Source organism: Dipodomys merriami, unplaced genomic scaffold, assembly GCF_024711535.1.
Source record: "Dipodomys merriami isolate MVZ:Mamm:240054 unplaced genomic scaffold, mDipMer1.0.p SCAF_158, whole genome shotgun sequence".
Lineage (NCBI taxonomy): Eukaryota > Metazoa > Chordata > Mammalia > Rodentia > Heteromyidae > Dipodomys > Dipodomys merriami.
In genome coordinates, this window is record NW_027202915.1 from 2,330,074 (window position 1) to 2,349,426 (window position 19,353).

Below are 19,353 nucleotides of genomic sequence, written 5' to 3' on the forward strand. Positions count from 1 at the left end.
GAACTCTGGGCCTGGGCGCTGTCCCTCAGCTCTTCAGCTCAAGGCGAGCGCTCTACCACATGAGCTACAGCGCCACTTCCGGTTTTCTGGTGGTTTATTGGAGATAGGAGTCTCACGGTCTCTCCTGCCCGGGCTGGCTTTGAACCGCGATCCTCAGATCTCAGCCTCCTGAGTAGCTAGGATTACAGGCATGAGCCACCAGCGCCCGGCTTCTGTGAGACTCTTATCTATAATTAACCACAAAAAAAAAGTGCTGTGGCTCAAAGTGGTAGAGTACTAGGCCCAAGCAAAAGAGCTCAGGGACAGTGCTCATGCCAAGTTCAAGGCCCAAAACCGGAAAAACAAAAAACAGAAAATATTAAGAGCTACTTTCTTACATGCTTACCTCATAAAACAGCAATTGCAATAGCTCTGAGCTGAAGAGCTGAGGGACAGTGCCCAGGCCCAGAGTTCAGGCCCCACAACCAACAACAACAACAACAAAAAGAACTAGAATATGTATTGTTTTCTCTAAATACTATTTTCTAAGCTCAAGAAAACAACCACACTATCAACGTACAGCTCAGAAGTCACGTATCAGCAAAGTACTGAGAAAAATAGCAAAAACCCTGCTCTCATGGCTCACTTAGGTTAATGAGTATAGTGTAGGCCAGCGAAGAAGCCAATACTTGGGAAGTAAATAAAAAATTGAAGGCTGGGAAGGTGGCTCAGTGGTAGAGTGCTTGTCTAGCATGCATGAAGCCCTGGGTTCAATTCCTTAGTATCACATAGACAGAAAAAGCCAAAAGTGACACTGTGGCTCAAGTGGTAGAATGCTAGCTTTGAGCAAAAGAAGTTCAGGGACAGTGCCCAGGCCCAGAGTTCAACCAATCAATCAATCAAGAAAAAATTGTTTTTGTATAGTATTTTATTTACTGATCTCTCTGAAACATAACCATAAATGGAACCTTTTCCACACTAAAATGTCTAGAGCCTCCCTGGAACCAACAATGAGCATTATGTTTAGATGGCTAAGATCAGATCACAACTGGAAGTCAATGTGTAATGCTGCCATTCTTCTGGCTTTCTGGGAAACAACACAGCAGTCATGCTTGCACTCGGTCACGCTGAGACACTGCAGGTAGGAAACTTGGAGTGACTGTTCTCATGTGTTGGTTGCAGACACAGTGGTCAGACTTCGGCTCATGCGTTCGAATAACTGCTCATTTTGGTCAATGAAAACCAGACTGAAAGCCAGCCACTGCTCAGTGTGCTGATAGCACAAACCCTACATACCCAATGACAGTTTCAGAGTCACGCTGCTTTTCCCAGCTGAGGCACACCACACACATCACACACTGCAGGGCACAGGGAGGGATTTATTGGTTATTAACAGCACAAATTTTATGTTCCAAAAGAAACAGAATAGTCCAACCAAATGAGGTCTATTTAATTTTCTCTTAAAAGACAAATGAACTAAGTTTAAGGAGTAGGCTTTTCTTGGTATTTTATTTTCACATTACTGATATGAAGTATATCTTGTTCAATTTCCAAAAATAAAGGTTTTCTAACTGAAAGCATTTTTATTCCTGGACCTGTAAATTACACACTGAAGAGCCCCATCAGTATCCTCTGTCCCAGCACTTACTCAAATCCAAAAGATATTTACTTTCTAAACACAGCAGTCTTCAAGCACGTCCCTCAGTCGGCTTCCGCTACAGCCACAGTGCGGGGCTCCTTGGCCACCATGAGGCGCATGAGTTGACTGTGGAATTTCTCAATCTTCTTTACGTCTTGAGCTTGCTCTGTTCTATAGACCAAACACTGTCAGGATGGTAAAAGCACACAGTCAGTAAAACTAGATACTGGAGAACATCCCAGTGCTAAAAACTTGAGTCCTCCCATTCTCTTCCTTTTCCTACCCAACCAGTCCTTTCTGCATTAGCTTACTTTTCAAGAAGGGTCAAGTCTGGGCACTGTCCCTGAGTCTCTCCATGAACAAGGCTAGTGCTCTACTACTTGAGTCAAAGAGCCACTTCTGCTTTATGTGGTACTGAGGAATCAAACCCAGGGCTTCATGCGTTCTAGGCAAGCACTCTACCACTGAGCCACCTTCCCAGGCTGGGGTCAAGTGTGCTTTTGCAGGAAGTGATTCTCCTACTCCCTTCCCCTGTTGAACTGGGATTGTAAGTAAGCACTAGCCATTCTAGCCATTGTCTTGCTCCAGGCTCTCTGGGAATTGTCTTGAAATTCAATAACTACTTTCTTTAAGGCTAGCATTTCCTTTTGTTGTTCTGGGCTGGTCTCATACTCGCTCCTTCTTTCTTCTCTTCCCTTTACTCTTCCTGCTCTCCTTCCTTTCCTTTCCTTTTTTAGAAAGTTTTATTGTTGTTAAAGTAGAAATCCATCTGCCATTGCAGAAAATGCCAAGTTAGAGACTCATAGACAAGGTTTTCAATGCAATTGCTGTGAATGAAAACCTAAACAAACTCTTCCAGAAATGTCTAAAAAAATGACAAGTAACACATTACACTTCGCTGTGATCTGGTGAGAAGCATTCAAGGCTTAAAATTAGTATCTCTCATTTTAAAAGACTTTAATTAAAAAGTCAGTTATGGAATTATAAAAACCTATGATAAAGCCAGGTGCCAGCAGATCAAACCTACAATCCTAGCTACTCAGGAGGCTGATAACTGAGTTTTGTTTGTTTTGCTGGTTGTGGAACCTGAACTCTTGGCCTGGGCACTGTCCTACAGCTCTTCAGCTCAAGGCTAGTAGTGCTCTACCACTTGAGCCACAGCGCCACTTCTGGCTTTTTCTGCTTCTGTGGTACTGAGGACTCAAACCTAGGGCATGCTAGGCAAGCACTCTACCACTGAGCGACCTTCCCAGCCCAACAGTTATGATTTGAATCAAGCCAGGAAAAAGAATTGGTGGGATTCTTATTTCTGATTAACCCAACAAAATTCTGAAGTGAGGGTATGGTAGTTTCAGCCTTGACAGAAAAAGCTGAGTTATGCTGGGTGCTCTGGAGGCTGAGATCTGAGGATCACGGTTCAAAGCTAGCTGGGCAGGAAAGTCTGTGAGCCTCATCTCCAATTTAACCACCAGAAAACTGGACATGGAGTTGTGGCTCAAAGTGGTAGAACACTAGCCTTGAGCTGCATAGCTCAGGGACAGCACCCATGAAGTTCAAGCCCCACAATTGAGCACCCCCCCCATAAACACCCACAAAAAACTTTGAGCCCGAGAAGCCCAGTTCAAGCCCTAGTACTTGCATACACACACACACACACACACACACACACACACACACACACACACACACACACACACACACACACACACACAGATAATGCACATATGTGATTACAAAAACTAGGGATGTAGCTTAGTTACTTAGCAAGCAAGAAGTTCCTAGGTTCAACTCCCAGGACAGCACCTCTCCCAAAATAAAGAGACAATGAAGGAAGAACACACACTTTTATTTAGAAGAGTTAATAGATTTTTACTGTTGTGTTGGAGTCATACATCTCCTACTTAGGGGGTGGTGTTAGATATCATCTAGGTATAGACTAAAACTACTAACAGTTTTAAGAAAGGGAACAAAAACGTTTTCATATTTGGATCTTACCATAGGAGTCAGTAATACTTAATATTTCTGATACTGCTTAAGAAGTACTGTTAATGAAAGCCGGGCGCTGGTGGCTCACACCTGTAACCCTAGCTACTCAGGAGGCTGAGATCTGAGGATCGCGGTTCAAAGCCAGCCCGGGCAGGAGAGACCATGAGACTCCTATCTCCAATAAAACCACCAGAAAACCGGAAGTGGCGCTGTAGCTCAAGTGGTAGAGCACTCGCCTTGAGCTGAAGAGCTGAGGGACAGCGCCCAGGCAGAGTTCAAGCCCCACGACCGACCCATTATTACTAGGGGCCAAAGCCATCACTGGATGCAAGACTGCATCTTCTCCATTCTCATTTCTAAGACGGTATAAGTTTCTCTCCAGCAGGTACACTTAGCCACTCTGGGACAATTACACATTTTCTCAATAGACTATTCAAGATTCAATACATTTATTGCATCCATTAAGTGGCAAGCACTAATCCACATATTTTTATATAAAGCAGCCTAAATTTTTCCAAGGACAAAATGCCAGTAAACTGTTAAGTCCAGACTCAGATTCCCACCCATCCATGAACAGCACACTAGGTCTCCGTTTACTCTTCCCATTTATACCAAATTTAACTGGGTCTTAGATGACATGGCCAACACGAAGCAGTCTGATTGCATGCAAAATCTTCAGCAAATACAATATATGACCAAAGACATAAAGTGATATTAATCATCATACACGGTTAGACTTTTAGAAAAAATTACTCTAACTTTAAAATATTTACTGAGTGCTCTTGATCAAAATTTCTTATGAGCACTGGAAATTCAGGTAAGACTATTAACTCATTTATCTCTATTGGCTTGAAATTTGAAGTCCATTAAAAAGCTAGATGTGATATTATTAACTGTGAATCAACTCACCAAGCATCTAAGAAATACAAGAGATAAAGTAATTCTCTTGAATTGGGTTTTGAAAAATAAGCAGTCTTGCTTATTAAGGCAGGCTAGGATTCAATATTGCAAAGAAACAACATGATACCAAAATGAGAGATCCAGGAATGAGAATGGAGTTTAAAAGGTTTTTAAACAAGGGAGTAACCATCAAATGATAGAGGATGTGCTTGAATATAAAAGGGGAAGGAAGGAAGGAAGGAAGGAAGGAAGGAAGGAAGGAAGGAAGGAAGGAAGGAAGGACAGACGGATGGACAGACTCACGCAGCAACACTGAATTAAGTGAAATCAAGGATGTAGTTAGCAGACTTTTTTTTCAGTTGTGGGGCTCAAACTCTGGGCCTGGGCGCTGTCCCTCAGCTCTTCAGCTCAAGGTGAGCGCTCTACCACTTGAGCCACGGCGCCAGTCAGTTTTCTGTGGTTTATTGGAGATAAGAGTCTCACAGACTTTTTCTGCTTGGGCTGAACCGCAATCCTCAGATCTCAGCCTCCTGAGTAGCTAGGATGACAGGCGAGACACTGACGCCTGGCATCAGCAGACTTCTTATGGACATGCGGCAATTTGATCATGAACTGAAGAGTAACAGCAGCCATGAAGATGGACAATTCATGACAGGGAATGAGGGAAGAGACTTGAATCTGTGACTCTCAACACCTAGTGAAGTGTGGTGTATCAAAAGATCGGTACTTTTCAAATAAATGGAAAAGAACTAGGCAAAGGGACCAACCATGGTCTCCAGGTTTCTTCCCAGGTGGGTCAGAATGACCTAATGGCAAGAAAAGAAAGAACCAGAGAAGAGCTCATAAGGGTCACTCTGGACAGGCTGACTTTGAGGTAAGGGTACTCGACTTCAGAAACAATCAAGATGTCAGAGGTCAGAGGAGAAATAGAAGCCAAACACACAAATCTGCAAGTATACACAAATATAGCAGTGGACCCACAGAATGGACTGCTTTACAAGAAGTGGTACGAGGGGCTGGGAAGGTGGCTCAAGTGGTAGAGCGCTTGCCTTGAGCTGAAGAGCTGAGGGATAGCACCCAGGCCCAGAGTTCAGGCCCCACAACTGGACCCCCCTCTCCCCCCCCTAAAAAAAAGAAGTGGTATGCACACACCATCAAAGACAGAATGCTGGGAAACAAAGTACTTATGGGACACGTGGAGAAATCATTGACAAAGAAAACAAACACAATCACAGGAAACAAAGTCAAGATAAAATGGAGCCCAGGACCACAATAATGTGAAAAGATTAAGCCAAATCTGAACTGAGGAGACCACTGGATGGGAGAATGAAGACAGCAACTGAGGTCTCCTCAAGAGCTGTCAGTGGAGTGCTGAGTGCAGAAGCCTGGAAAAAAGGGGAATGAATGAATGGAACGGCAAGAAGAGATGCATAACAAAGCCTCTTCACATAGCTCGGCTTCCTCACACAAGCCTCTACTGTCTTACATTCCCTTCACTTACATTTGCAGACGCCACTGCTAAGCCACACTTGACATACATTATTTTTGAACAGTTTGTTTAAACTGGATGCCAGAGGCTCACACCTATAATCCTACATCCCTGGGAGGCGGAGAATGGTAAGCTCAAGGTTCAAGGCTATCTAAGGCAAAAACTGCAAGACAGAATTTCCATCAATAAAGCTGGGCATGTAGAGCATACCTGTCATTACATCCATCCTAAGTGTAAACAGGAGGATCACAGTCCAAGCCTGCCTGGAGAGTCTAAAGACCCCCAAAGGAATGAAAGTGTGGCTCAGGTGGACAGCCTTTTAAAAGGAGGTTTTCATTTTGGTGTGAGTATACAACAAATATCCTAGTGGGTAATCTGCATAAATTCTATGTAAATAACTTCACACAAATGATTACATAAAGAAACTCAACAGTATGTAACCAAGAAAAAGGTACACTCACAACAGCATCGTCTGTCACTTTCATGCACAAAGTCCCGTCAGCATGCCTGTACTTGAGAACCACACGCACCTGCAAGAGAAACACGTGTTTAGAAAAAGACAGACCACATTTTTCGTAAGAAAGTCTTAAGCGGGGCTGGGAAGGTGGCTCAGTGGTAGAGTGCTTGCTTTGCATGCATGAGGCCCTGGGTTCGATTCCTCAGCACCACATAAGCAAAAAGCCGGAAGTGGCGCTGTGGCTCAAGTGTTAGAGCGCTAGCCTTGAGCTGAAGAGCTGAGGGACAGCGCCCAGGCCTAGAGTTCAGGCCCACGACTGGATCCCAAAAAAAAAAGAAAAAGAAAAAAGAAAGTCTTGAGCTGAGCTGAAAAAGAATCTTTTTGGAATAAGACACGGAAAGACACTACTATGGCAATCTTTTTGTTGCTGTTGTTAGTTGTGGGGTTTGAACTAAGGTTCTGTCCCTGAGCTCTTTTTGCTGAAGGATAGAGCTCTACCACCTTGAGCCACAGTGCTACTTCCAATTTTCTGGTAGTTAACTGGGGATAGTCTCAAGGACTTTTCTGCCCAGGCTGGCTTTAAACTGCAATCCTCAGCTCTCAGCCTCCCGAGTAGCTAGGATTACAGGCATGAGCCACCAGCGCCTGGCATATGGCAATTTTATCACTACCGAAATTGGTAGGGGAAAAATCTTACAATTTGAGTTCACTCACAGTTTTACAATTTGTTTTTTAAACAACTTTATTTTTAAAAGGGGAGGGGGAGTGGCGCTGTGGCTCAGGTGGTAGAATGCTGGCCTCGAGCTGAAGAGCGCAGGGGCAGTGCCCAGGCCCAGAGTTCAAGCCCCACGACTGACCCCCCCCCCAAAAAAAAATAGGGAAGGGGCTGGGAAGGTGGCTCAGTGGTAGAGTGCTTGCCTCCCATGCATGAAGCCCTGGTTCAATTCCTCAGCACCACATAAGCAAAACAAGCCAGAAGTGGTGTTGTGACTCAAGTAGTAAAGTGCTAGCCTTGAGCTGAAAAGCTAAGGGACAGCGCCCAGGCCCAACTGGCAAAAAAGAAAAAGAAAAAAAAGGGCTGGGAAGGTGGCTCAGTGGTAGAGTGCTTGCCTTGCATGCCTGAGGCCCTGGATTCGATTCCTCAGCACCACATAAGCAAAAAGAAAAAAGCCGGAAGTGGCGCTGTGGCTCAAGTGGTAGAGCGCTAGCCTTGAGCTGAAGAGCTGAGGGACAGCGCCCAGGCCCAGAGTTCAGGCCCCACGACCAGACCCCACCCCCAAAAAAGGGGAGGGGATATTGTATTTGTAGCCAGTTTTAACTGAAAATGACATGAGCTGAAAATTCTCAAAACACATCTAGTCAGCGAGTGTCTGTGGTAGTTTGGCATTTTTCTTTCTAGCTGGTTGTAGGGCTTGAACCCGGGGCCTGGGCGCCGTCCCTGAGCCTTTTTGCTGCTCAGGGCTGGCGCTCTTCCACTTGGGGCTGCGGCTCCGTTTCCGGTTTTTGAGCGATTGGAGGTAGAGTCTCGTGAACTTTGCTGCCCTGGCTCTGAAGCTGAGCCTTAGGTCTCAGCCTCCGGGTGGGCAGGGCGGTGTGAGCCGTCGGCTCCCCGCGCTGTGGCTTACACGGGTGCAGCCACAGGAAAACGGAGGGAAAGCAGCAAAATGAGTGCTGAAGTGCGACGCAGCCCGTGCCTCGGGAGGCCGCGCTCACGTCCGGTCTCCCCCGGGCTGACGGTCCCGGCGTGCTCGTCCACAGCACGTTTGCACCGCGAGAACGTGAGACGTGGCCTGCGGGCGGAGCGGGCGGAGCGGCCCCGGCGCCCTAAGACCCGTGCGGCCCCAAGACCCGTGCGGCCCCGCGGCCCCGGCGCCCTAAGACCCGTGCGGCCCCAAGACCCGGCGGCCCCGCAGCCCCGGCGGCCCCGCAGCCCCGGCGGCCCCGCAGCCCCGGCGGCCCTAAGACCCGTGCGGCCCCGCAGCCCCGGCGGCCCCGCAGCCCGGCGGCCCCGCAGCCCGGCGGCCCCGCAGCCCCGGCGGCCCCGCAGCCCCGTGCGGCCCCAAGACCCGGCGGCCCCGCAGCCCCGGCGGCCCTAAGACCCGTGCGGCCCCGCAGCCCCGTGCGGCCCCAAGACCCGGCGGCCCCGCAGCCCCGGCGGCCCTAAGACCCGGCGGCCCCAAGACCCGGCGGCCCCGCAGCCCCGGCGGCCCTAAGACCCGTGCGGCCCCGCAGCCCCGGCGTCCCCGCAGCCCCGGCGGCCCCGCAGCCCCGGCGTCCCCGCAGCCCCGGCGGCCCCGCAGCCCCGGCGGCCCTAAGACCCGTGCGGCCCCGCAGCCCCGGCGGCCCCGCAGCCCCGGCGGCCCTAAGACCCGGCGGCCCCGCAGCCCCGGCGGCCCCGCAGCCCCGGCGGCCCCGCAGCCCCGGCGGCCCCGCGTCCCCCTGGCCCAGGGCGCGCGACCCGGGCCGCCAGTGAGGGCCGGGCTGCCGGGACGAGCCGCACTGGCCCCGGGCCGTCGGGCGCCCACCTTCATCGGGTCGGCCAGGTAGAGCTTCTCCGCCGCGCGGCTGAACTCCTCCCAGTTCTGGAACTGCGGCATGATGGCGGCGGCGGCGGCGGCCCCGCTTCCTCCTCCCTCAGGCACCGGCGGGGACGCCACCCGCACCAAGATGGCGGCGCCCGACCCCGCCCCGCCCCGCCCCGCGCCGCCGGACGTCCGGGCCGCGCTCGCCCGCGGGAGGAAGGCCGCTGCCGGGGGCGGGGCCGCGCGCGGGGGTGTGGGAGCGGCGGGGCCGCGCGCGGGGGTGTGGGAGCGGCGGGGCCGCGCGCGGGGGTGTGGGAGCGGCGGGGCCGCGCGCGGGGGTGTGGGAGCGGCGGGGCCCGCGGTAACCGAGGCCGGAGCGTCTCGAGCTCCCGCCAGCCCGGGGCCCGCCGGGAGAGCGCCCGTCTCCACGGAGACCGCCCGGCCGCGACAGCGCCCGCTGCCGGGCTGGAGGAGCGGCGGCGGGGCCGGAGACGGCGCGGGGCCGACCCGGCGGGCGCGGGCGCTGCGTGGCACGGAGGGCCGAGGGCGGGCGCGGGCGCTGCGTGGCGCGGAGGGCCGAGGGCGGACGGGGCCGGGGGGGCCGGAGGGCGGACGGGGCCGGGGGGGCCGGAGGGCGGACGGGGCCGGGGGGGCCGGAGGGCGGACGGGGGCCGGGGGAGGGCGGAGGGCGGACGGGGGCCGGGGGGCGGACGGGGCCGGGGGGGCCGGAGGGCGGACGGGGGCCGGGGGAGGGCGGAGGGCGGACGGGGGCCGGGGGGCGGACGGGGCCGGGGGGGCCGGAGGGCGGACGGGGGCCGGAGGGCGGACGGGGCCGGGGGGGCCGGAGGGCGGACGGGGGCCGGGGGAGGGCGGAGGGCGGACGGGGCCGGGGGGGCCGGAGGGCGGACGGGGCCGGGGGGGCCGGAGGGCGGACGGGGCCGGGGGGGCCGGAGGGCGGACGGGGCCGGGGGAGGGCGGAGGGCGGACGGGGGCCGGGGGGCGGACGGGGGCCGGGGGAGGGCGGAGGGCGGACGGGGCCGGGGGGGGGCGGAGGGCGGACGGGGGCCGGGGGGCGGACGGGGCTGGGGGGCGGACGGGGGCCGGGGGAGGGCGGAGGGCGGACGGGGGCGGAGGGCGGACGGGGGCCGGGGGAGGGCGGAGGGCGGACGGGGGCGGAGGGCGGACGGGGGCGGGGGGGGGGCGGAGGGCGGACGGGGGCGGGGGGGAGGGCGGACGGGGGCGGGGGGGGACGGGGGGCGGAGGGCGGACGGGGGCGGGGGGGGGGCGGAGGGCGGACGGGGGCGGGGGGGAGGGCGGACGGGGGCGGGGGGGGACGGGGGGCGGAGGGCGGACGGGGGCGGGGGGGAGGGCGGACGGGGCGGGGGGGGGGGGCGGAGGGCCGACGCGGGGCAGCTGCCAGGCCCTGGGCTAACCCGGGTTGGATTTCGGTTGGTAAAAACAAGCTCGAGCAAACCCGACCCTGCTTCTTTCTGGATCTTTCCGTCGAGGATGGGGGGGGCAGTGCAGACAGACCCGGTGGCCTCCTCAGCCCTCGGTTAGCTTTCTTGCAGGCTGGAAGAGAATCACCGGCCGCTGCAGAAACAATTCCAGAAGCAGCTTTCCAGCTTCTCCATGGAGAGGCCCCGGCAGCCTTGGCCTCTCAGAGTCCAAACAGCAAACCCAAGTTTGCCACATCGTAAGGCCTGTTTCCAGAGGCCCTTCTGCTGCGCTGGATAGAATCACGTTCCTTCCTGCACCAAACTGAGGGCGCTGGCTGGGGTGCACCTCCTCAGGGGGTGGATAGCCGGCGGTGGACAGGCCTGAAGCCCAGGCCTCCCTCAGTGGCCTTCAGAGGGAATAAAGGAAATACATTGTCAAGCACAAATGCACAATATCCTCCTCAAGTCCCCCTTCCTCCCCTCAGTCACCAGATCTCCCTTACCTAAGTCTTACTGTATTATTACCACTGACAGGTGTCCATTCCTATACTATATTTCATGGCCAGGAATTCAGGAACTGAGTTGCAGACCTTTTACTGGCCAGCCCTTAAGCTGGGCAAAGCATTTTAAACATGTCTGTGGGTTGGGAGCGGAGACAAGGTGAGCTTACAGACACCTACAACCCAAGAAAGCCGCAGGTCACAGCCTAGGAGGGAAAGGTTTGTGTGGCGCTGGCTTTTCCTTCAGTGAACATGCCCACAGTCACTAACGGCCAGAGGCAGCCGTGGGGAGACCCTTGTGCACAGGAGACTGTTCCATCCACTGCAAGGGAAGTATTTTTAGTTTCTTTCTCTTTGAATTCTGTCCCTCTTTGATCCCTGTTCTTCTCCCACTGGTGCTATCGCTGCTGTAGACTGAGAACAGGGAAGGTCCTCAGATGGGTTCATTTGTTAATAATCGTAACTCTTCAGATGTGGCTGCCAGGCCAGCAATGTGTGTCTCTATATTTATTTTCTTTCATTAAATATCACTCCACTGTGTGCCAAGAGTCAGAAGACTTTCTTCTGGTACCTTCCCAGGGTTCATGGGTTCAGTGCCAGGAGTCAGGGTGACACGGACCCAGTGGTAAAAGCCAACAGAGAAACAGGTTTGCCCAAGGCTCCCTCCCCGGAGCCGGGGGGAGAGGGAGGTGTGAGCCAGTGGGGCAGCAGCTGGGCAGGGTGTCCAGTGGGGGGCAGTGGTGTGCTGAGCCACGGCTGTCCCGCGCCAGCTTCGGCTGTTTGCTGCATTTGTTCTCTTGCTACTCAGTGCCGACCTCCGGTCCCCTCTGCTGGGGAGCTGCGGCGGCCGGTCCTGCTCCATTGCAGATCTTCAGGACTGCAGGGAGAAGGAAGCACGCACAGTGCCTGCCGAATCAGCTGGGAACGGCCGGGGCTGAGATCTCGGCGCATTGCGCCCTCCCCAGGGTCTTGAGAAGCCAGGGCTGCATGGTCCAGGCCAGGATCACTGTCTGTGCTCCTGGTGGAAAGAGCCGGAAGGTGGTTTTTCAGGCCCCTGGGGGAGGATTTACATTTTTATTTATTTCATGTATATACTTTTGTGTGCCAGGATGGAAGCGCTGAGCCACACCGCCAGCCCACCTCACCGTGGATTCTGCTCAGAATCCTCCACTGGCCCTGGGGCTGGGTGGAAGGGAACCCGGCCTGCCCCTCACCTCACTGCCCCCGAGGGCACCTGAGCTCCGGGGCCCCCTCCCAGGACGGGGCGTTCCTGTGCTCTGGGCGGGGATGACCCCTGTGCAAGTGAAACGCTGCAAACAGAACCCAATCAAGAGGGGAAAGCTGTGCTCCTTTACTTCCAGGACAGGCTGGGATTGAGCCTGGGGTGGGGCCTCCTGGGGAGGCCGGGTCAGGCCAGGCCACGGCCCAGCCTCCTGCCATTCTGGAGAACTGAGACCCAAGCAAGGCCAAGGCTCCCCCGCACCGGCACCGGCACCGGCACCGGCACCGGCACCGGCACCGGCGCCGTCTGGAAATGATGAGTGCAGTGCAGACCCCAGCAGCGGGAGGACAGGGCCCCCTCCTCCCCCGCCCCACTTCCTTGCCCTCCTTCCTCCTCACTCTGCAGTCTGGCCTGGCCCACCGCAGCTCCATGCCCACCCCCCGCCAGCCAGCCCCACACTGCCCAGGCTCCCTGCAGAATGGACTCATTGTAGCTCCAACAAACCCGAACCAAAATAGCATTTTTTTCTTCACCTGAGGAGATTCACTTTAAACCCCAAAGTCCCAGATGTGGACAACAAAGGAGGTTGTTGTTGGAAATCACTGATCCTGGAGTTTGGAGAGGCCCCAGTGCCAGCAGGGTGGGGAGCGGGCTGTGGAGGGAGCCTGCCTGGCACTCCTTAACCCAGTTAGCAACCTGAGGGGGGGTGGGCTGGGACAGTCTGGTGGGCAGGTGGGGAGGGTGGGAGGGTCTGGTGGGGGGTAGGCGGGGAGGGTCTGGTGGGGGCAGGTGGGGAGGGTCTGGGGGGAGGGTCTGGGGGGCAGGCGGGAGGGTCTGGTGGGGGGCAGGCTGGGAGGGTCTGGGGAGGGTCTGGTGGGGGCAGGCGGGGAGGGTCTGGTGGGGAGGGTCTGGTGGGGAGGGTCTGAGGGGCAGGCGGGGAGGGACTGGTGGGGGGTAGGCGGGGAGGGTCTGGTGGGGGCAGGTGGGGAGGGTCTGGGGGGAGGGTCTGGGGGGCAGGCGGGAGGGTCTGGTGAGGGCAGGCTGGGAGGGTCTGGGGGGAGGGTCTGGGGGGCAGGCGGGGAGGGTCTGGTGGGGGGCAGGCTGGGAGGGTCTGGGGGGCAGGTGGGGAGGGTCTGGTGGGGGCAGGCGGGGAGGGTCTGGTGGGGAGGGTCTGGGGGGCAGGCAGGGAGGGTCTGGGGGGCAGGTGGGGAGGGTCTGGTGGGGGGCAGGTGGGGAGGGTCTGGGGGGCAGGCAGGAGGATCTGGTGGGGGGCAGGCTGGGAGGGTCTGGTGGGGGCAGGCTGGGAGGGTCTGGGGGGCAGGTGGGGAGGGTCTGGGGGGCAGGTGGGGAGGGTCTGGGGGGCAGGTGGGGAGAGTCTGGGGGGCAGGCGGGGAGGGTCTGGGGGGCAGGCGGGAGGGTCTGGTAGGGGGCAGGTGGGGAGGGTCTGGGGGGCAGGCAGGAGGATCTGGTGGGGGGCAGGCTGGGAGGGTCTGGTGGGGGCAGGCTGGGAGGGTCTGGGGGGCAGGCTGGGAGGGTCTGGGGGGCAGGTGGGGAGGGTCTGGGGGGCAGGCTGGGAGGGTCTGGTGGGGGCAGGCTGGGAGGGTCTGGGGGGCAGGCTGGGAGGGTCTGGGGGGCAGGTGGGGAGGGTCTGGGGGGCAGGGTGCTGCTGGAAAGAAAAGGGGAGGGCACCAGTTCCTTCTCAGAGGTAATGTTATTTTTACCATTTTGTAAGTGTTCTCTTTTTTAAAGCATGCCCTGAGGCATTTGCATGAGCAGTGCTCGTATTAATTAAAGAGTCAGATGAGGTCTCCGCTCAGCAGCGGCTCTCCTGTGGAAGCCTGGGGGGGGGGGGGCTGGGGATGGATCTCCCGGTCCCAGGCGTCTCCCGAGGTGTGTCCAGCTGGCCAACAGCACTTCCCGGGCCTGCTGGTCAGGGTGGAGGACCAGGAGTGTTACCCGCCAGCCCCAGAACCCTGTGGAGGCTCTCTACTGGGGAATGGGCAGGGTAACTGGGCCCGGGCGTCAGGCATGCGTCCCCACTGCCCACAAGCTGGACTTCCGAGGTCAGCTTAGGCCAGGTGCAGGGGCTGGGTTCTCGGACACCGGCAAGGTCTGAACAAAGTCAAAAGGAGCTCTGAGGGGACGTGGCAACATGGAGGGGAGCACTGTTGGGAGGGAAGGGAGGACTGGACACAGCATGAGTCCCAGCCTCGGGGACAGGCTGGCCTGGGCCTGCTCCGTGCGGGACACCCAGGCTACCGGCGGAGTACACCGAGAGCTCCAGGTTTCCACTGCAGAGAGAAAGGGTTGAAGCAGGGGCCAGGGGGCCCGATGGGGCTCGGCCCAGAGAATGGACAGTACCGAGGGCGAGCTGGGCCCCGCTCCTCCGACCCGGGAGCCTGGTCCCCAGCTCTCCCCCAGTCTCTCCTTCACACCAGCCTCCCAGCCACGGGAGGAAGAAGATGTCAGGATGTCAGGATAGGCAAAGACTTTGTCCTCAGTGCAGAGATGTGGTCCCCCTCCCCATCTTCTCCACCTGCTACAGGGGTTGTGACTTCATGCAGACACGTGGGGCTGCTCCGTGAGAATGTGCTGGTGTCCGCCGAGAAACCACCACCACCTCCAGCACACAGCCAAGGTCTCAGGAAAACATTTCCTCATTACTAGTAGAATTTCTGTGCCCAAGGCTTTGGTCGGCTCCGGCATCTGCATCAGATCGCGGAGCTTTCCTCGCCGGGGTGAGCTCTGGGCAACGCGACCTGTTGCTTTTGTGTGGGTCACAGCACGCGCCTCATGGCAAACCTCATCTCCCATCCCCGCCTGAGCCCCGCACAGGCTGCGGGTGTGTGCAGGAGCGGCCGGTGGCCTTCGCCCTCTGTGCCCGCCTCGGGTTTCATAACTGCCCAGCACACTGCCCCTGGCCTTTCCCCAGGGGCTGCCCTGGGAGGCTCAGGGCGGCAGCCTGTCCCCCAGGGCCTCCAGTCCAGGCCTCTGGAGTGCCTGGGGTTTGGGAGGCTGACTCCGTCTTAGGCAAGCCAGGAAGAGCTCCCCAAACACGCCCTCCCCTCCCCGCCCCAGGGGCAGAGGCTGGGGAGGGCCAGGGTGGGGCTGCTTTGAAAGGATTGGGTCAGGATCCCAGGTCTCAGCTGTGCTCAGCTGAGGTCAGCACTGAGCAAGCCCGGACAGGGATGGGCCCGGAGCTGGCCCTGGCCCTGGCCTCCCACTGCAAGCGGGGCCAGGCCTTTAAATGCCTCCCGGCCTCCCAGGGAGGGGGGTGGGTAGGGGCAAGGATGTCGACTGCCTTTCGGTCACTTTCCGGTGTGGTCCCGGGGGCCTGGCGCCTCCTGTCCAGGTGTGGACGCGGGGCCAGCCCTGTGTGGGGAATCCTGTCGCTGCTCCGGGCAGCAAGGCCTCCCACAAGGACTTGGGCGTTCTGGATCAAGATATCGGTGAAGCAGAGCTTTGGCAAGAACCTTGGCAGCCTCCGCCACCAAAGAGGCTGAGGAAGATAATTAGCCCTGGTAATTGCTTGCATTTCCTTTTTCATAGGCAGTGGTGACTGTGTGGGGAGGAGACGTGGAAGGCTCTGGAAGGCTGCCCTCCAGAGCGGAGGCTGCAGCGTCCCGTCCCGGAGGAGACCTGGCCCAGCGCCCCTCACCTGGCTGCGCTTGGTGACGTCCTGTCCCCCACGCCACGGGTGGCCTCCACCTCCACGCTCCAGCCACCTTCGGCTGGATCCCCACCCGGCACGGCTCTGCGGACCCGCGGCACAGGGCCACGCCGTGCGTGAGCTGACTCAGCACTTCCTGGATGAGTCTGTCTGGGCCGTGCCAGGCTCCTGGCCGCCATGGTCAGCTCACCAGACAGATGGCCGTATTAGGTCTCCATTTGCAGGCTGCTGCCCTTTGTGGGCACAGCTCTGGCTTGTCCCCACCTGTGCAGCCCTGTCTGGGAAGCCAGGCTGCGTGAGTCCCCAGCAGAGGAGCTGCGGCGCAGGAGCCCAGGGCCCGCGTGCAGTTCTCTCGTGTGCTGGGGCCGGGACTTGAGCTCAGGTCTTCGTGCCAGGCTGGCGCTCTACCACTTGAGCCACAGCTCCACTTCAGCATGGAATCCTTGAGTGCATGTCCTTCAAGGTTGGAATCAAGACTCTGTTTTTAATCTAAACTGCTTTATGCAACTGTTTAAAATTAAAAGAAGAGTCTGTGTGGCATTCCAATACAGTGGGTAAAAGCCGAAGAAAAACCAGACCAGTTTGAACTCTGGGATTTTTGATTTTTGTTCCTTCAGTGCTAGAGTGGAACCCAGGGCCTTTAACACTAAGTTGAATCCCTAGCCCAGCTCAGGAGTGATTAACGCTTATGACCTTCCTCTGGCTTGAACTCAAGGCCTGGGCGCTGTCCCTTAGCTTTTTCACTCAAGGCTGGTGCTCTTCTACTTGAGCCACAGCTCCACTTTTTGCTGGTTAATTGTACATAAAAGCCTCACAGATCTTCCTGTCAGGATGGCTTTGAACCTGGCTCCTCAGATCTCAGCCTCGTGAGTAGAGTAGCTAGGATTACAGGCATGAGCCGCTGGCACCCCGCTCCGTTTTGGCTTTCATGAGGTCCATGGGCGTGTCTGGGCCAGGGTGGATCTGACCATGCTGTGTGTGGGTGGAGCGGCGCGGTTCTGGGCTGAGCCAGGCCTGGGGTCTCCCCCGAAGCCCCGCTCCCTGCTCTGCTGCAGACAGGGGGTCCTGTCCACAGAATGGGAACGGCACCATCTCAGTGTTTATCTTCACGCTCGTGAGGCGCGAATGAGTTACTGGGTTTAGTGGTTAGAGCTGTCCAAGTGTGAAGCTGGTATTCGTGGGAGACAGAGATGTGAGCAAGGCTGAAGCCACACTGGAGTGACCGCGTAGAATGGGAGGAGGCTGCAAAGGCAGAGAAGCCTTGGGGCTCTGGCGGCCTGAAGTCCAGGGTCTGCTGTGACACTGATCTTGATACTGAGTAACTATGACCTTGACTTGTCCTTGTAAGGGCAGGATAGTACTGTTTTTCTCTTCTAGGCTCATTGGGAGGAAGGAAGACAAACCAACGTACCAAGCCATTTTATACCAAGGATCAAGAGAAATAACTTTTTTTGGCCAGTCCTGGGGTTTGAACTCAGGGCCTGGGCACTGTCCGGGAGCTTCTTTTGCTCAAGGCTAGTGCTGTACCACTTGAGTCACAGTGCCACTTCTGATTTTTTGGTGTTTTAATTGGAGATGAGCGTCTCATGGACTTGTCTGCTAGGCATGCTGTTGGACTGGATCTTCAGATCTCAGCCTCCTGAATAGCTAGGATTATAGGCCTGAGCCACCAGCCCCCAGTTTTTAGAAGACTTAAGTTTCATTTTTAACTCTGCATGATCCTTCCTGGTTCTGTTGTCATAGTAGACAATATCATTACTCACACAAAGTAAAGACTGTTTATGAAGGGCATTGTTGTAGTTTTTTTTTGGTCAGTCCTGGGGCCTGAACTCTGGGCCTGGGTGCTGTCCCTCAGCTCTTCAGCTCAAGGCGAGCACTCTACCACTTGAGCTATAGCACCACTTCTGGCTTTTTCTGTGTATGTGGTGCTGAGGAATTGAACCCAGGGCCTCATGCATGCAAGGCAAGCACTCTACCACTGAGCCAGTAACAACTTGAGTATTTAAATGTCTAAAAAGCCACTGCACACAGTAAAGCACAGCACAGGATGATCTTGATTAGCTTTCTGCTTCCCATGGGGGACCTGAGGGTGGTTGAGAACTATGGAGTGGCTGGAATCTCACTGACCACAAGAGGTGGGGTTGACTCCATGGGACTCTCTGTTGCCTGGGGAGCGGAGGGGGGGGGGCGGGGGGGGAGGGGGGAGGGCTGAGCTGGGCTGTGACCTTGTGACCTGTGGGGGTGTCCCAGACTCACCTCAGGATGGGTCCTTGGCTAAGGTCTCAACACCGACTGACTCTGGTTTACCTATGACCCAGAGCTCTAGTCTGAGGGCACCGGGAGGCCTCTGTCTCCAGCAGCTTGAGTGGAGCCTTCTCATCTAGCAAGACTGGGTAATCTTGCTACTCAGATTTAACAAAAACCAGACATGACCTCACTGGCGTCTTTTCCAGAGCTGCAGCCCCCAGCGCCGCCCAGCCCAGTGGTTTGGGGTCTTGGGCCTGAGGCCCGAGGGAGGAAAGCTGGGGGCCTCTGGGGACAGGATTGGCCACGTGTTGAGCACGTGTTGAGGATGCTGCTCTAGCACCGTGCCGGTGCTGCGGTGCTGGCTCTGCCCCTGCGTCTGCTTCCTGCATTTTGAGAGCAAGACAGAGACCCCCCCTCCCCTCCCCCCCCTGCCTGCCCCCTCCTCCCCGCCTGCCCCCTCCTCCCCTCCCCCCCCCTGCCTGACCCCTCCTACCCTCCCTCCCGCCTGCCCCTCCCCCCGCCTGCCCCTCCCCCCCGCCTGCCCCCTCCTCCCCGCCTGCCCCCTCCTCCCCGCCTGCTCCCTTCTCCCCGCCTGCCCCCTTCTCCCCTCCCCCCTGCCCCCTCCTCCCCGCCTGCCCCCTCCTCCCCTCCCCCCCCCGCCTGCCCCCTCCTCCCCGCCTGCCCCCTCCTCCCCTCCCCCCCCCCCCGCCTGCCCCCTCCTCCCCGCCTGCCCCCTCCTCCCCTCCCCCCCCGCCTGCCCCCTCCCCCCCTGCCTGCCCCCTCCTCCCCGCCTCCCCCCCCCCATCCTGAGCGGGAGGAGGTTTCTCCAGCCCCTCCCCCAAGGGAAGGGGTGTGGGTGCACACTACCCTGGCTCTCCGGAGCGCAGCCGTGGCTGCTGGAAAATGCCCAGTGTGCGCACACGTCACACACCCCTTCCCCGACTGAGTGGCCGTTTTCCAACAGACGTGGCAGAGCCGTCGTGACTGACAGAGTGCTCTCAGCGTGAGCTGTGCGGCCGCGGCCCAGCCCCCTCCGGGAGAGGAGGGGTGCCGCGCCGAGGCTCCCGCAACTGAGCTGGAAAGCCCGGCCTAGTCCAGGGGAGACCCTGGGTCTGACGTCAGCACTACACAAAAAAGGAGATCAACCAACACGCTATCAATAGCACAAGACAAGCCATAGATTGAGAGAAGGTCAATGGTACGCTTCTTCCTCCCTCCTTTTCTTTTTGTGATGCTGGGGACCTCCGCCCAGGCTGAGCATGGCCAGCAAGCACTTCTCCACTGAGCCACACTCAGTCCAGGA

At 57.4% G+C, this 19,353-nt stretch overlaps 1 protein-coding gene across 1 annotated transcript; it reads right to left on the reverse strand.

Annotated features, from left to right (window-relative positions):
- Positions 1–1,338: 1,338 nt before the first annotated feature.
- On the reverse strand, positions 1,339–9,139 carry Srp9 (signal recognition particle 9). The gene is made up of 3 exons (XM_070023238.1): positions 8,976–9,139; positions 6,455–6,523; positions 1,339–1,803 (listed from the first exon to the last, which is right to left on the reverse strand). The coding sequence occupies exons 1-3, from the start codon at positions 9,045–9,047 to the stop codon at positions 1,681–1,683; spliced, it is 264 nt and encodes an 87-aa protein (XP_069879339.1). The 5' UTR covers positions 9,048–9,139; the 3' UTR covers positions 1,339–1,680.
- Between the last annotated feature and the right edge of the window lie 10,214 nt (positions 9,140–19,353).

Bases quoted from the DNA above. Each gene is read 5' to 3' on its own strand.
- Srp9 (XM_070023238.1), bottom strand. From the start codon at position 9,047: ATGCCGCAGTTCCAGAACTGGGAGGAGTTCAGCCGCGCGGCGGAGAAG. The intron at 6,524-8,975 runs GTGGGCGCCCGA...TTTCTCTTGCAG, and splicing joins ACCTGGCCGACCCGATGAAG to GTGCGTGTGGTTCTCAAGTA. The intron at 1,804-6,454 runs GTGAGTGTACCT...CCATCCTGACAG, and splicing joins AAGTGACAGACGATGCTGTT to TGTTTGGTCTATAGAACAGA.